Genomic DNA, 18,158 nt, shown 5'->3' with positions numbered 1-18,158 from the left:
TGTCTAGGCAGGTAGAATTGAAGGTGCTTTTATTGTAATCTGCTATAGTATGTCCTGAAATTCACCCTGCCACCTGTGGGGTTTTGTTCCCCAGGATTGTTTATATCTCAGCCTTTTCCATGTTAAGCTTCCTTGAGGAGACAGAACATTCCGAAAGCCCAGCATAATCACCATAGGTGCTGCTCAACAAATGCCTGCTGAATAAATGAACTCTCAAGGGTAGCTTTTATTTATAGATGCCCTCTCAATATAAAAATATCTCAAGGATTCTTTCCAAACTACTGGTGGAGCAGAAGTGAGAGTTGGGAGGGTGGTCTCAACACTTTCATTCCCCATTGAAATCCTTTGGGTCAGTTAGACACGCCCCTCCCCCCCCCCCCCCCCCCCCACACACACACCTCTACAAACTAGAAGTACAAGGTGAGACATGGACATGTATAGTCACTAGGCACTTTTCACTCTAATTGTAATCCTTAAATGAATTAAAATAAGAGCTTATAGTCATATCTTACTTTATAGATTACTGTGTACTTCACATATTATCTGATTCAATCCAGACAACCATGAAAATAATCATTTTCTGATATGATCCTTGCTATCAGAAATGGTAGGAGTTTCTGAGGCTTAAAGAGGTCAGATAGATGGTGGCCTGACCGTAGGTACTTGCAGTTGACAAAGCCAAGATCCGAACCCAGATCTTCTGGTTCTAACTGTGATATTCTTTACATTACAAAACAAACATAAAACATCTCTAGTTTCCTAAAGTCTCATTCAATACTGCATGCCCAAAGAGGTAGGAAACCATCCAAGTATATTTGCTGTTGTAGGTCAAGTGCTGTCAATGAAGTGTTCTTACTATCTTTCCTTAATATAAAATTTCTGCCATCTCCTTGGCCCATGTAGCCCCTTTACTTTTTTGTTGTTATTGTTTGTCTGTTTGTTAATCCTCACGCCAGGATTTTTCCCATTGATTTTTAGAGAGTGAAAGGGAGCGGGAAAGACAGAAAGAAACATCGATGTGAGAGAGACACATCGATTAGTTGCCTCCTGCACACACCTTGACCAGACCCCGGGAACCTGCAACCAAGTACATGCCCTTGACTGGATTGAACCCAGGACCCTTCAGTCCACAGGCTGATGTTCTATCCACTGAGCCAAACCAGCCCCTTTCCTTTTTTTTAATAGTTTTTTAAAATATGTTTTTTGTTGGTGTGTTTTCATTTATTTGAGAGAGAGGAATGGAGAGGGAGACAGAGATAGAAACATCAATCAGCTGCCTCCTGCATGGAGCTCAATCTCCTACTGGGGATCAAGCCTGAAACCTGGGCATATGCATGCCCTGACCGGGAATCGAACCAGGGAGCTCTGAGTGCATGGAACAGCACTCGAACAACTGAGCCACACCGGCCAGGCCCACGTATCCACTTTCTTAGTTAACCTTAGCCATTTAAACCTTGGTTCCATGCCATATTTGAAGGCCCAAGCCTAGAATTTGATCTTTAGAAGACTGAGCTTCAGAATAAGGTTATTTATAGGACAATTGAGCCGTCATAATTTTCCAAAGTTGGTAAACGATCTCTTGCATTAGAGTAGAAGGTGAAAATCAAAATAAGATAGTAAAATTAAAATCAGACTCATAAAGAATTAGCAGCATGGAGGAGATATCTTCATTTGGCAAAATATCAACCAAAGTTTAGTACTACTGTGGAAGATGAGATGAATAAATATAGCTGCTAAAAACAATATCAGATGTCTTGCTCAGATGTTTAATGGATTTGCATTTTAAACATGGGTAATAGAAATAGCCCTGAAGGCATTTTTTCAAACTTGCCATCTATTTTTAGTTGGGAATTTATTTTATTTATTTATTTTATTTTTTTTAGCTAGCCTCATTTGTTTTAAAAAAGAGAGAGTGCTACTTCATCATTTTTGCTTAAACATGATTAAGAAAGGAATATTACACTAGTTATCTACTTTCATTCACTTAGTACAAATCCCAAAGGCCATGGAGGTAGTTAAATAAATAAATGGGAGGTAGTTAAATAAATAAATGGGGAAAGACTGCTGAGTGAGGTATGGTATTTATTTGTCTGTTGTAAATGAAGTTGTCATTCCTAAGCCAATCAAATCATGCATATTTTATGAGAGGTTGCAACTTGCAGAGAGACGGAAATGTTAGACACTAATTAATGAACGTGGCTGGCAAAGCAACTCAACTCAAGACTCAGAAGCTAAGCTATGGAGGGATCATTAGAATACAAAATTCACTGGAGCATTTTTGTTGATTTGATGAAACGCCTTACATCCTGTCAGAAGGTTCAAGGTAAAATACAGTTGGCTTAAGTTTTCCAAGTTATGTTTGAACCAGAGATTTTAACGATTTGCTTGTTAGAGGAGTATTCTGGTGGTGGCTCTAGTTTGCCTTAAATTTGAAAGGAAACCATAGATTCCTGGGTAAAGCCTCACTGATCTTAACAGGGCATTGAAGCTGCCACAGGCCCATGGAGGGCGCCTTGTGTTACACAATTGGTGTAGAGGACAGTGTTGTTTTAAGTGATCAAGTTGATGTTTAATTTAAGTTGTGCAGTTTCTAAATAGCGCAAATGAATTACTGGAAAGTTGTCTAAACCTTACAAAGGAGGAAACCTACATGAATTGAGCTTTGGGGACTTTTTATGAGTCGAGTGAAAAGAAAATAATGCAGTTCCATTGCTCTGCAAGATATGAGGTAGGAGCATATGAAATTGTTTCTATTCAATCACTTTTTAAAAAAAAATCTATCTTTATTGTTGAAAGTTATACAGATGTACCCTGTTTTTCTTCATTGACCCCTTCTAGCCTGCCTCCTGCCCCAGGCTTTCACAACACTATTGTCTGTGTCCATGGGTTGTGCATATATGTATATACGTTCTTTGGTTAATCTCTTCCCACTCACCCACCCAACCCCGCCTTCCCTCCGAGATTCATCAGTGTGTTCCATGTTTCTATGTCTCAGGATCTATTTTGTTCATCAATTTATTTTGTTTTTTTATATTCCACATATGAGTGAGATCAGGGGCAAAGGACCTAAGTAGACACTTCTCCAAAGTGGACATACAGATGGCCAAGAAACATATGAAAAAATGCTCAAAGTCACTAATCATCAGAGAGCTGCAAATCAAAACGACAATGAGGTATCACCTCACACCTGTCAGAATGGCTATCATCAACTACTTTTAATCTCCAGATGTGGCACTTTCACAGGATTCAACCTAAAATTTTGACATATAGGTGTTTCTGTATAACCAACAAATAACTGTCATACTGGCAAAGGAAATACTGTGTATATATGCATGACCTCACACCTGTCAGAATAGCTATCATCAACTACTTTTAATCTCCAGATGTGGCACTTTCACAGGATTCAACCTAAAATCTTGACATATAGGTGTTTCTGTATAACCAACAACTAACTGTCATACTGGCAAAGGAAATACTGTGTATATATGCATGAGAAGAATCATTATGCTTTTCTGTAGATGAGCAATGGTAGAAGTTACAGTAATAGGGAGTTGTCCAATTTGACTAGAATAGAAGAGAAATGTAGACCCTGAAAAGGTAATTTTGGGCCAAACCATGGAGTTCCTTGAAAGACAGGCCAAGGCCGAAACCGGTTTGGCTCAGTGGATAGAGCGTTGGCCTGTGGACTAAAAGGTCCCGGGTTCAATTCCAGTCAAGGGCATGTACCTTGGTTGCGGGCACATCCTCGGTGGGAGGTGTGCAGGAGGCAGCTGATCGATGTTTCTCTCTCATCGATGTTTCTGGCTCTCTATCCCTCTTCCTTCCTCTCTGTGAAATATCAATAAAATATATTTAAAAAAAAAAAAAAAGAAAGAAAGAAAGACAGGCCAAGGAGCTGGAATTTAATTTGACAGAAAATTGCAAGTGTTTGAGCAGCAAAGAGAAATGATTAGACCTGATATTTAGACTGATTAAAAAGGCAGAGGGTATAAGAGGCAAGGCCCAGAGTGGTGAGGAGGCCATTGCAGGAATCTGAGTGAGCAGGAATGATGACCCCAGGAAGGTGGAAACAGTGGAAATAGAAAGGAGTATAGAAGAAAAAGCAAGTTAGGGAGATAGCTCTAAACTGAGAATGCCCAGAAGAAGAAAAGGAAGCAAATTTAGGCCCAAGCCTGAGTGTTATAGGAGGGTTCTGGGAACCCAGCCCCAGCAGCTGCTCCGTCCAGGAGATGATGCTCCGTAAGCACCGCATGTGCCCAAGGAGTGCCCAAATGCAAGTGCAACCTGGGCATGTTTCACTGCCCACGGATATTTCCTATGGGGTGAGGCACAGGTGTGGCTGAAGGAGTCTAAGGAAAGAGAATCCTGGGAGCTGTGCCAGAGCCTGTCAGGAATGGAGTCAAGCCCTGGGAAGAAGGAGAGAGACCCAGGGGAGGAGACATGCTCCCAGTTTCACTAAGACCCACGCAGCAGGACAGTTAAAACGGTCATTGCCATACAGTGAAGGTTAACAAGAGAGGCGCAATGCCATCCACTCACCAGCATGCGGGGCTTGGTCATCCCAGTTCACTGGGCGCTGAGCACTGGATCAGGGTGAATGACCGAGAGCAGCTGGGGTTGGGGCAGGAGCCACAGGAGCTGGGCAGGCTGGCTTCTCGTTTATTCTCAGGCCGTGTGAGAACTGAGGCCAATGGTGGTCATTACAGAAAGAGACCAATGTCAAAAGGACCATTTTCATTTTAAACCAGGCTCATTTGTCTTAAAATATGAGATTATACTAAGTTTGTAGCCAGTAGGATCATAGCATTGGAAATGGAAATTAACTACCGGGTCCTTAAACAACTCCGTGACGGCCAGGCCAGACGTTATAATTTCAGTGTGATTTTGCATGACTCCGTGAGGCAGCATGTCTGATTTAGCATCTGGGTAACATCTGGAAGAATGACTCTTGGAGCATCCATCGTTGATTTTGGAAGACAGTTCCACAATCAAAAAGAAATCACGGTTAGAGAGGATATCTGTATATTCCCCAATTAGTGAGAAGGGCAAAATCATTACCTTTCTCTACATTTTGGCTCATTAATCACCAGTGATTGTGATCTTCCAACCGTCACACAAAACCTTCCGGTGGTCTGCTGCTGCTATAATAGTATTGCAACAGCAAAGAGATGATCCTACATGCCTTTTCCATTTCCAAAATTGTTTTATACCCTCCATTTTCTTGTTAGTAGAACATATCTCTCAAAACAGAGGATTCAAGACAAAGCCTAGATATACTCTTTTAGTTTTAACTAGCTTTGCTTTGTTTTTCACCAAATTTATTTGGGCGCTCAACTGACTGTATAAATTATTTATTATATCCCAAAGATGCAGAGGCAGAGAGGGAATAACTGAAATGTTATCAAAACACCACTTTCTACTCGAAATAACATTGCTAAACACAATAACATTATCTAATCTACTGAAGTAACAGCTAATTAAGTACCCAATATGACTAGAGGGTTAAAAAGTATCATACATTTACCTCTCTGTGTACTATGCTATAATAGTCCCAAGAAAAATTAAACTAAGAAAGGATTAACATTCTATTTGAACAGCAGTGCTTCCAAAAGCATTATGTTCTCAGTTATAATAATTATTTTTCATTCACGTTCCATGCCTCCTACTTTGAGCCTATTCATTTTTCTTCTCATTTTAAAGAATAAATGAGGCAAAATGGAAGCCTGTGTTATTATTTAGTATGAAAACAAAGAACCTAATCATAGCTAATGAGTATAATAAATGCCGGGCTGTACCTACCCCTCTTGTCTGTATGTGTTTTATGTACAGAAGGTAACACAGGCTGAGTAACTAGGACGCCAAGTTACAGATGGGGTTGTGGAATGTTCTTTGACAGCCGATTAATCTGTCAGAAATGATGACTTAATCACCATAACAGAGTCCAAATTCCCTCATAGAATTCTACCCAGAGTAATATAATTTTCCTGTAACATTTTACTGTATTTATTTTATTTTATTCTTTGCCAGGTCTAAGTGGTTTCAATACCCCATGATTGTTACAGAAATGGGAACAGGTAGAGTAACTCCAGGTAAAACAAGGCGTCCTTGGAGCCTGATAAGCCAAAAGCTGATATCAATTGTGGTTCTATAAGTTTTCTTCTTCCCTGGATGATTAGTATACGTGAAGAAAGCTGGGAATTGAGCAATACTAGCTGTTTACTTCTCAGATGATCAGAAAAGACCATTCCTTCCAGCATATTCTCTTAGCTTTCAAATGGGACCTTTTCCCTTTTCCCTCAAGATACTCTTACACTAAGTAAAGTAATGATGATTTTTATTGAGCACTTATTACACAGTTCATGCTGTAATCTCTTCACCTGTATCAGTGTCTATGAAGAGGAAACAGTCATTTATTTTCACTACTAGAGGCCCAGTGCACAAATTCGTGCACGGGTGGGGTCCCTTGGCCTGGCTGGCGATCGGGGCCATCTCACCTAGTCCTGATCAGGGTGATGGGGACCGGCCGGCCAGGGAGGGACTGTGGGAGGGCTCCAGGGTGTGTCTGGCCCTCTCAGTCCCAATCAGCCAGACCCCAGCAGCAAGCTAACCTACCAGTCAGAGCATCTGCCCCCTGGTAGTCAGTGTGCATCATAGCGACTGGTCGACCAAATGGTCAACCCATCAGTTGGACACTTAGCATATTACACTTTTATTATATATGATGATAGTTTTTCCCCACTAGTTGTGATTTGCCACAGGAAGAGAGAGTATAACATACATCACTTTGTTGTTATCACACTCAAATACCCTTTTATTCTTGGCCAGGGTCACTTTTATAAAAACACACGTCGGCAAATATCAGTTGAAAGTTTTCTGCACACCTACCATGTTCAACAGCTAATGGGAATGCACAAAAGAGCGGTTTGGTATAGCACTGTGACCCCCAGCATGGCCGGATCCCATGCACTCAGCATCCACCAAGGAATTTGCATCTTCTTGAAGGGAAAATTTACCTCAGTATTCTCAAAAATTGCCTAAATTCTATACTTAACAGGTATAGCTATGAGCTCTGAATCTGGCTATATCCCAGGGATAAAAGCTGATTTTGACTGACCAAACACATTGTTTTTGTCATCAATAATCTTGCAGTGGTATCTCTACTCCTGATATTTTAGCAAGATTACCACTCTGTTACTACCATTTAAAAAATCAGAAACTCAGTTCTTACTAATGCTTATAAGTCAGCATTCCTATAGCTGCTTTTGTTTCACCCCCTCTTTCTCAGGGAGACATGATGTAACAGTGCCTGAAAGAGCAAAGATACCTACCTAGAGAGCTGGGGAAACCTGTATAGCTCCAGGCGCCTTCCTGTAATAGCAGACCCCTTAATACACATGGTCATTAGGGGGACGGTGTGCCTCCAAGTTGGTGGCAATTCCTTTGAAAGTATCTTTGCCATTTATAAAACTTTTTGAAGAAAAGTTCAGAAAGTGCAGGCACTTTGGGTGCTCCCCAGTGCTGCACAACAAGATACGAAGTATTCTGTGTGCATCGTGCGTGTGTTGTCAGGGAGTGAAAGGAAAATTCAGGTTTGTCTGTATGGCTGGAATCTTCTCCTTTTCTCATGCAGTGCAGAACTCTTCTGTGAATTCACCTCTGCCCCTCCCCTCTCTGTCTCCCTTTAAATATTTTATGGGCAGTACGCTTATAATATGTACCACCACGGCTGCTCTCTCAAGGGGTCAGGACAGGTCTAATAATGGGATGCGAAACAGTGACTCTGTAAAACCCATTTCACGTTAAAAAATGGCATGTTTTATTGAATCTCGTGTTAGAGGTGGTTCACTCATCAATTGGCGATGGCTGGGGTTAAACAAGTTTCAACACGAGCTCTCCTGTATGTCACAAATCTGCCCCGTCACCTTCCCCTCAGCCCATTTCCTTCCCGCAGACCCTCCGTCTTGAGGCTCGGCCATGTCAGCATTGGCTGTGTAAGCTCAGCCTCTCCCGTATTCATCTCAGGACCACGGCAGAGGGGTCTGGGACACTCGCTGGACTTTGCATGCACGGGAACTCTGGAGCCTGGGTGCTGCTGCTCCATGGCCCAGCCTCAGCGCTGTCGCTAATGATAGGACTCCAGTGTAGGCAGGGACAGCTGCTGCTGGGCTTACTTACAGCCCCTATACGTGAAGTCACCCCCACAGACTTGGCGGAATGGCTTTGCTGTGCACATGTAGCCTCATTTTCATTTTCATGGGCCGCAGCTGGGCTCTTGGCTTCGAACGGAAGGTCAATGCAGTCAGGAGTGAGGAGCATCAGTCCTATCAGAGATCTGCCAACCAGAGCCAGGGAAACCAGATCTGGGGCCCTCTGTGTGTGTGTGGCGGGGGGAGGAGAGGGAGGGGGAGAAAATGGAGACCAAATGCCACTCATGCCTCGGGAGGCGGGGTGTGTCCCCAGCACCCACAAACAGCATCCTGCCTGGGACAGTCACAGGCCTGCATCTGTGGTCATCAATGCCACGCTTGGCTTCCGCACAGAGGGGACAGTAAGATGCAGTCCCTGTCCTCAAGCAGCTGCAGCTCACTGAGAGCCTAATCAGACCCGAGGCGACCCCTCCGCGAGACGAGGCACCAAAACTCTTCCCCAGAGGCCCCACCTCACTGTGCACATGGCGCAGTGCTTCATACACAGACAAAACTGAAATTCAACAACCATTTCCAAGGAGCATGCTTGGCTCCTCCCCTCCCCACGAGGAAGGAAGGAGGGAGGGAGCTCTTAAAATTTCCCTTTTCATTAGACTTCATTGGTTCTTAAACAAACAGGGTTAAATAGGGAACAAGACGCTAACCATTACCTTAATGTGTAACTTGAGACAAAATGTTGTTCTGCGATAAAATGGAAAGGAAATTCATAAGCAGTCAAAGAAATATTCAAGGGAATGGATTTTGAAGGCTTCCTTTATACAAATGTAAACTTGATGAAATATGTTAAGTCAAATTCATTGCCATAAACCAGGACCTATTTCCAAAACAATTAATCTTGGGATCTCCCTGGAACAAGCACTCTGCCAACAGGGAGTGTGGGTTTCGACAGCCCGAGCCCTCCTGTGTCTCACTGTGCTCCAAGGATGCAGGAGTTTTTCAGGCACAGCCAACCCTGCATGGCTCTGGAGACACAGCCTCGTTTAATTAATGCATGTCTCTTAGGAGACTCCTTGCAAAAATTCTTGAAGATCATGTGTTCACTTGCAGAAGGAGGAGGGACCCCCACCCCCCAGAGAACTAGGCTCCATCCTGACTCTGAATTCCCTTACAGCAGGTGAGGCATTAGGAGATTGGAAGAGTGACTGTCAAGTTCTCTGGCCCTTCCTCTGGTCTGCTGCTGTCAACTGGACCTCTAAGTGCAGAGCACAGAATGGAGCGCCAGCCTCTGCTCCATCAGCCCTGGCCGCAGATAAGGCCAGTGTCCCTAGTAGCTGCAGCAGCAGTGCTAAGAAGCAGCAGTTCTGACACCACGGCTTTTGTCTTTAGTTGTTGAGGGACGCAGTGAGGATGTGACCACTGGCTGCCAATCATGGTTCCTGTGGCAGTCTTAATTCAGGATTGACTAAACTTGCATTGTTGTCTTTGTACACTTGAAATATTTCTACCCATGAATACATCCCTCACTCTTAGTCTTGTTGTGCTTTGAGTATTTTGAATTTGATGGATGATCTTTAGAGACTTTATTGCTTCTTCTGTTGGTTAAGATGTCCTAACATCATCTACATATATAAAAGCCCATATATATATATAAAAGCCTAAGTGACCAAATGACCTGTCAACCGGTCACTATGACACATACTGACCACCAGGGGCAGACGCTCAACACAGGAGCTGCCTCCTGGGGGTCAGTGCACTCCCACAGTGGGAGCGCCACTCAGCTGACTGCTGGGCGCCAGAGGCAGGGCTCACTGCTAGCAAGCAATGCTGTGGTGATGCGAGCCTCTCCCAATGGCCCACGGCAGGCACAGTGGGACCGGGATGAGTGGGATAAGCGGGAGTGGCAGGCAGGAGCAGCAGGCGGCATTGGTCTGCTGGTTTCCGCCCGATCCCCGCAAGCCACGCCGAGGGACCCCACCAGTGCACGAAGGGCCTCTAGTTCTTTAATAACAACATGACCTATTTCTCTTACACTGTACCTTCAAATATGCTCTTCCTTTCCTGAAGTGCCCTTCATTGATGTGGTGGTTAGCATTAGGGTTCCTTCAAGATTGAACTCAAACATTGCTTCAGCTGAGACACCTCCTCCAGCTTGCCCTTCCTTTGTCTGTGTTGGGCATCGCTCCACTGGGTTCCCACGCTGTAGGTCTTAGCACAACACTCATCATCTGGGGGTGGTGGCTGTCATATCTCTCTGTACCACTACATGACAGGCTCAGTCAGGAAAACTCCTTTCCGCTGTATTCCCAGCAGCTAACAGTGTCTGGTAAAAGCAGAAATCAGGGAATGGATGAGTAGTCCTGGTGTCACACTGTATCAAATCTTTGAAACCATTTCCTGTTTAGGGAAAGGTCCCTCTGTTATAACTGAAAACTTGAAACTAGAATGCCTGATCCTTTACAATAATTTCTGTACTCCATTCAGTAAATCTCCAAACGGTCTTTGGAGTCATGAGCTTTCGAGGAAGTGAAACATTATGAGAAGGACTCCTCTAAACCATTTTTTGTCTTCTTTTGACATTTACATCCTGTATCTGATCAGAAATTTATAACTCACATGAACTGTTCATGATAATGAGCCATGCTTAATACAGTACTGATTGAACATCTCTCTCCAAGAAGATCATGGTGTTTTACATATATTATAAGAACATACCTAAAGTAGGGATGACTACCCACTCAGAATTCACCAGGGTCTGAAAGTTGCAATCTCTGTGAAGTTGACTTTCACCCCCTCTTGGCCTAGGAAAGACCAAAACAAAGTTCAAGTCCTCAGTGGCAGTAGCTGCTTTGTCATTGTCATTGTCCCTTAACAACAGGATACCTTCTGAGAAATGCATCGTTAGGCAGTTTCATGGTCGTGTGAACATCATAGACAAACCTGGATGATATAGACTACCACACCCCCAGACTACTCTATGGTATATAGCCTATTGTTTCTAGGCTACCAGCCTGTACAGCGTGTTACAGTACAAAACAACATGAGATTAAATCAAGCACAAGACCAAAGATGCAATCAAGAGACACAGCACACAGGATATGTATGAGGCTGCTGCCAGTATAGCAGGGCATACAGTGTTACAGCAAAGTTTTTTAATAAGTAGAAAGAGTACACTCTAACACAAGCATGTCAAACTCGCAGCCACCATATACGTATACCTTATTTATTTGGCCAGTGTTAGCCTTTGAGTTTGACATGCTTGCTCTTAACGTGAGAGTAAAAGGTATAGTACAATAAACACATAGACCAGTAACAGTCATTTATTGTCATTATCAAGTAGTATGCTGCACATACTTGTATGTGCTATACTTTCATCCGACTGGCAGCGCAGTAGGTTGTTTACATCAGCATCACCCAAACACACGAGGAATGCATTACACTAAGATGTTCTGATGGCTATGAGGTCACTAAGCAATAAGAGTTGTTCAGCTCCATTATAATCTTATGGGACGACTCTAGTTTATATGATCTGTTGACCAAAACTTTGTGTGTGCACGTGACTATACCACCACTTCTGGGTAGTCTCAGGTCACAGAACGAGCTAATTCTCTCAGCAGCTGCAAGGAAACCAAGAGTCAAGTCTCAGTATAATACTGGTCATAAAGCTGCAGAGATAAAGAGTTTGGGGAGTTTAGTGGAGGGAAGATTACTTTCATTAGGGGATTTTGCAGGCGCCTTCAAACGAGTGCCTGGCGCCTTCAGTGAGTGCGGCCTGCAGTTCTTCATCGTGGGCTCATGTGTCCAAGTCCCCTCTGGGCATTCTGTGGCGAAGCAGCGTGATGGGGGATCAGCATCGGGTAAGAGCAGGGAGCTTGGATTTCTGACCTCATCCCAGTCTTAACCAGCTGTGTGTCCTTAGTGAAGTTGCTTAGTCCCCTCACACCTGTAAATTGAGAGCATTAGACTAAATGATTGCCAGGGTCCTTTACAGCTTGAAAGTAGAATGATTCTGTCCTCAGAACTACAGCTCCCGGATTTCCTCCTCCAGTTCTCTGTGCACTTCACAGATTGAGTGCTCTCGGCGCTCTAACGTTGGCCCCCATTTTTCCTCTTTATGTGAACATCAACTACCATGATGGATTGTCAGTTCCCTGAGGGCAGGAGTCCTAGTCACTTCATTTTGTGCCCCATACAAAATGTAGGCATATGTATCTCCTCTTTCCTCTCTTTAACCTGTGGGTCTCACCTGCGTCTTTCAGCACATTAACCTGCACAAGTCTTTGCTACCTGGAAAGGGAAGACTCCACCCCATCCTACATCAGGATTCCTATATCTCCCCCTTTGTAGCTACTCTTCCTGAAATAGAAGTCTATATTTATCATATCCACTCTTATCTTCCCTACTACTCCCCGCTGCAAGCTCACATTCTGTCCACCCTCTCCCACATAAACATCTTTTGATTAATTCCCTACATTAATTTCCTTTTATTGCCAAACCCAAAAGGACACTTGGGCATTTTCATCACAGCATTTAGCAGTGCCACCTTGTTCTTAAAGCTCTCCCCACATGGCTCCCGTGAGTTGTTCCTGCTCCTACTTCTCCCACTGCCCCGTGGTCTGTTGCTCTCAGACCCCATGGTTCTGCACCTGGCTCTTGGCTCTCTTCATGTCGCATTCCCTCTGTGGAGAGCATCACCCATGCCTCTGCTGCCACCTCCCAGAGCATTTGCACAGCTTGAAACACACATCCCCAACTTCTCTCTCATCCCAGTCACATCCAGTGTGTCATGTGCAGCCCTATGCTCATCAGTCTTCCCCCAAACAAGTTTCTTGTGTTTTCTTTATTTGGGTGATAATCCCATAATCTATCTGGTGGTCCAGGCCTGGGTTCTCTCTCCCCCTCTTCCCTCCATCCATCCAGTTTCCCCTGAAGGTTAGACCTTCATCAGTTTCACACAGATGTTTGCAGTAGCCTCTTTGCTGTTCTCCCTGCCTGCTGTGTCTCCCTTCTATAACCTGTCCTCTGTAGCCAAAAAGGCCTTTTCTAAAATTCAAATTTGATCTTGTTGCCTTGGCTGCTTAAGTCTTATATGCCTGACATTGACTTTTAGACAAAATTTCAGTTTCTTAGCACACGAGGTCCTCTGAGAGCTGGACGCCCACTCCCTGTGCGGCCACTTCTGTGCCCCTCCCCACTCATTTTGGGTGACTTGCTATGAGAAATTGTGCTCTCTCTTACCACTACATCTGTACGTGGGCTATTTCATTGTCCCTCCTGTGCTGACAAGTCCAACTTGGCCTTTAGGACACAAATTGGATACCACTTTGCTGAGAAGCCCTCCCTCCCTCACCAGTGCCTGCTCGCTCCCTTGGGCTCCCACACACCTCGCTCCTGCATTGGCCATAGCTCTTCCCGTGTTGCTCAGGGCTGCTTAAGTGCCAGTCTCCCCAACTGCACAGGGAGCACCCGGAGCGTCTAAACTTCTCCCCTTGGCCTTCATTCCTCACTTCTTAGCCTAGATCCAGGGGCACAGTGGGTTCCTCACACACATTTGCTGAACGAGTGAATAAGGGCTATGGGAAGAATAGCGTACTCAAAGACTCAGCCCATCTTCCCCCAACACTTACTTTGGGCCATTCTCTCCATTCTTACCTGTAGGATGGAGGCCACATTCCTTAGCCTATATCAGGAATTTCCGTAGTGTACTTCTGCCTGCTTTTTAGGTGTATATTCTAGTCTTTTTGGAAAATTCTGTTATACTTACCCCTAAACATTTCATTCTCATTCTAGACTCTTCTACAAATTGAATAGACTAATGAATGGAGTGGGAATATGCGTAGACCCCACATCTCAGGGCCTATGTTCTATGCATAAGAGCATCTTGCCTTTTAGCATAAACAAAGCAGCTCTGAATTACTTAGCCTCTCATCCCCTGGTGGTTCTCCCTCTTTCCTCTGCCTCTTGTGTTTGGAAGACCCTGGCAGGCATTAGCTGCACATGGTCCTGACTGCCTGATAATAATTTCCCATCATTTAAGTGCCAGAGCCAAGTACCATTCCCCTTTCATTTAAATTAGATAAAACCCGAGCTGTGGCTTGCAAGTGATGGAAGTCCACTGGGGAAATTAAAGGTTCAGAGAGAATGGGACCCATTATAATAAAAGCATTTGCAACGCCAGTGATTCCATCTACCCTGTGGCTCCCATGCTCCTTGGGGTAGGATGAAATATGAAGCAAAAGAACCTTTGAAAGTAGTCTGAGGAATTTATTTTAATTGGAAATAGTGACGGCATTCTGCGCTTGGCGTAAACTCTGCAGATCATGCACAGTGGTGTGATGGGCATTGCGTAAATGGCCCGAGGGCACCCAATTCATCTCAGGTTCTTTCTGCTCCCACATATGTACTGAACAGACATGGCCCCAAAGCCTGTGCCTCCCTCCTTCTTTCCTTCTCTTTCTCCCTCCTTCCTTCCATTCTGTCCCACACTTGGTGTTTAATAAAAATTATATGATGGTTCTTAAATCAGTCAGCTGCTAGACCTTCAATTTCTGTTGACTCTGAGACCTCAGAAAAATCCATGCAGCAGACAGAATGGCCAGAAGAAACACAATCTGCATTCAAATTTGAAATAACACTAAATAACAATAGTGTGTGTTTTTTTTCCCAGCGCATCCTATGCCCTGTTAATTAAACACATTACTTGCATTTCTCATTTAATTCCCACAGCCCTACTGTGCCAGTGGTATCTCCATTTCACAGATGGGGAAACTAAGTCTCAGAGAAGTAAAGATACTTGTCCAAGATCACATAGCTATCATAAATGGCAGGACCAGAATCACTGCTGAGATACAGGAGAATACCATGTTGAGTGGCAGAACCAGGTTTTAAACTCAAGTCTGACTGCAGAGCCCACGCTTTTCTAGACTGTCCACATGACTTGAGCAGGTTCCATTCCTGAACACAAGACACAGGCTTGCATTTGGATTCGGCTACTCTTACCTGGGAGAGGTCTTGTTATTATGGATGTGTCCTTATAACAATGTCAGTGTTCAAGTTTAATAGTGTGGGATTTCTGAGACTGTTATACAGTTGTTCAATCTGCCTTTACCTTCTCACTTTTGTATTTTAGATGCATCATCCCATTCAGATGAAACCTGCGGATAGTGAGAAGTCAAACGGTAAGTGGTGACCAACTGTTTCATCTAATGTCTGTGTCTGTAAGTCAGGGGGTTCGCTGGGGGAGGAAGGTGCCAGCCCCGGCGCTTCTCTCTCAGCAAGGTGGAGACAACTGCTCCGGAAACTTGCCCTGTAGTTGGCTCGACTGGGGGAACTTGAGCTTCACTCTCTTGCCTCATTTATCTCTGGTGTGTAAAGGTCGGTGAAGAAATTCCCATAAATGGTTTTTCGTGTCCCTCTGTTGTGGACTTGATCTGGGTGGTGACCCTGTGGCCTCTGGCTCTTGTTTATCTGCTCCCACCGAGCAACACAGGACACCTGATGGGGAGGAATGACCTTAGACTGTGCAGAGAAGGTGAGTAGGAAAGGGATGCCCACGAAGAACCAGGCTACCTCTTTTATCTCCTTCATTTATTATTCTGTGGCTTGGAGGCTGACTTCCTGCACTATTCTCTAAATTGTTCCAATGCATTTGCATCCAAATTCATTCAGAATTCAGTCTGCTGATTAAATAAACATACACACGGTGCAAAAATATGCATTTGATGAGGTCCGTGGTAGAATCATTGAGACTTAACTGTCCCAGACACGAGAGGGTTGATAGCCACATTTCTCTCTCTGCAGCTTTTGGTTCCACTGACACCAGCCTCTGTCCCTGTTTTGTTCTTTGAATTTACTGAAATGTATGTTAAAGGACTCTTCTACCTTCTTCGACCTCAGAGCTTGCCCGTCCCACAAGACTGACACAATCGGCACGCTCCCTTCCGCAGGCAGTTCTGCACCTCATTCATTAGTAATCAGGGCAGAAGCCATGCACTCAGAAATCTGCATATCTGCAAATGTAAATTATGATTGGGCTCTAAGTCTCTCCACAAGGTATTATTTGCTAAGTGTAGTGCATCCCATTTTCTGGCTTCTTCACAGACTAGAAAGTTTTGAAGAGAATCCCATGTATTGCGGGCTGCTAGCACCTGGTTTGTGTGGCAGGGAGCAGATCTCAGTGCTTTGCCCACGATCTTCTCCTCAGCCACACCTTCTCGGAGGGTTACCTCCCTATGTCCTCCTCTACTTCATCACCAACACGGCACTTAGTGTCGGAGGGTCTCAAACCTGCCACTGCTTTGTTGCAGGATCTCGGTCAAGTCCCTTCATTCCTTTATTAGACAGTGAGTTCTGATTATGTCCTGTGTGCTAGGCACAGTACTGGCTGGGGCTTCAAGAATGAATTTTAAAAAGAAGAACAGTCTGCTTGCCCTGACCTCATGGAACTTACATTCAGTCTACTGATCTCTGCTAGGCACTCAAAGACTGAACTTTAATGCCCTCATCTGTAAAATAAGAATGATGGCAACTGCCTCACATAGGTTGCCCTTTTTTACAGACTTGGACACGATGTTTGTCACATTGCATTGTAAAGGATGGAGCACTTCTATACATACTGACTACTGCTATCCAGATTTGTCCCTGGGCATGTCCACCCATGCTGAAGGCTATGCACCCATGCCAGTTCCCAGAACCCTTTGCTCCAGAGTACACATTTACAGTCTGTTCTGCTCCCTGTGGGAGAGAGGAATCTTGCATTCATGGGATGAATTCTGTCAGTGACGGTCCTCTTAGAGTTCTGGCCCAAAGAGAATGCTCCCTGTCCTCTGGCCCTATCACTCTGTAAACTGTGTCCATATAGCGACCAAGGAATGAAAGTCTATAGAAAAGGGATCATCTTATTTCTGAACCTTAGGTCCTAGTTATAAAGACGTGATGAATTAGAGAACTGAGTAGGAAACATTTGACCTGAAATACCCAGATAATCGAACCAGGAAGGGATTTCTTCTTTTGCATTTTCGGATGCCCAGGGGCACAACCCCTGACTTCCATAGAACAGCTGCAGGGGGTCGCAGAAGGCCCATTGCCCTTGCTGTCCACTGTCCACTCTGCACACTGAGGGTAATGTTAGCCACAGCAACAGAATAAAGCTGCCATGATCTCAGAAGCCAAGCAGGACTGGGCATTGTTTTACTAAGATGAGAGAATACCTAAAAATAAGGCCATTTTTCCAGGAGCAACCTAGAATAGCAGTTAAAAACCAGTTTGAGGAGCCTGGGCTTTACCCCTGACCTTGCACTTGTTAGCTGTGTCCTTGTTCATGTTCTGCAACCTCCCCTGGCCTCCTGTGTCCAGCTGTAATGGGGCTGCGGTGATCTGTAGTTGGAATTCTGGTAACACATGCCTCACAAGGGTGTTTGAGGGGTACATAAGTCACCATCTACGAAGACTGAGCATAAAACCTGGCACATGGTAAATACAGTGCTGTTATCGATGTGAGTCCGGCTCGCTGACGCTGGCACTTCCAGCCGTGGCTGTTCTATCAAGCATAGACCTGTACACACAAAGGATCCCCCCAACACCTTCTTGTTGGATCAGTGCTCCCTTTGGTTTGTAGATTGGCCTTCATTTCCTGAGTTTCAAATAAAAAATTAAAAAAGTCAAAGTATAAATAGACCAAAATCTGCTTTTCAATTGCTCTTCTTTTCGGAGGCTCCAGTGGAGCCCATCTTGCATAGACGTGACCAGGGTTCAAGGTTCTCCTTGGACCTGGTGGAGGAATCGGGGGAATGTATACTTTTCCAAAGCAAGTGATAAGAGCTGCACACCTTTTCTGGTTTCACATGGCAGCTTTGACAGGTAAGCATCGTTTCCAAAGCTCAGAGAGCACCAAGATTGCTTTGGCTCAGATGCTTGAAATAGCTCCAGTAGTTGTGAAAGAAGTCTAACGAGCTCTAATTGCACTTTTATTGAGTTTGCTGACATTTATGGATAACACAAAGGACTCATCACAGT

General features: G+C 44.3%; 1 protein-coding gene across 13 annotated transcripts in view; it reads left to right on the top strand.

Annotated features, from left to right (window-relative positions):
• CELF2 (CUGBP Elav-like family member 2) overlaps positions 1-18,158 on the top strand; it is a 559,496-nt gene that overhangs the window by 463,449 nt on the left and 77,889 nt on the right. For all 13 annotated transcript variants that reach the window (XM_080656732.1, XM_080656743.1, XM_080656742.1 and 10 more), the window contains one exon: positions 15,274-15,322. In XM_080656732.1, coding sequence (XP_080512858.1) covers positions 15,274-15,322 — 49 coding nt within the window. The remainder of the gene's footprint in view (positions 1-15,273; positions 15,323-18,158) is intronic.

This window comes from Plecotus auritus, assembly GCF_963455305.1.
Source record: "Plecotus auritus genome assembly, chromosome: 1".
NCBI classification, from domain to species: domain Eukaryota; kingdom Metazoa; phylum Chordata; class Mammalia; order Chiroptera; family Vespertilionidae; genus Plecotus; species Plecotus auritus.
Note: the sequence above shows the minus strand (reverse complement) of the source record. Positions and strands in the feature narration are given on the sequence as shown.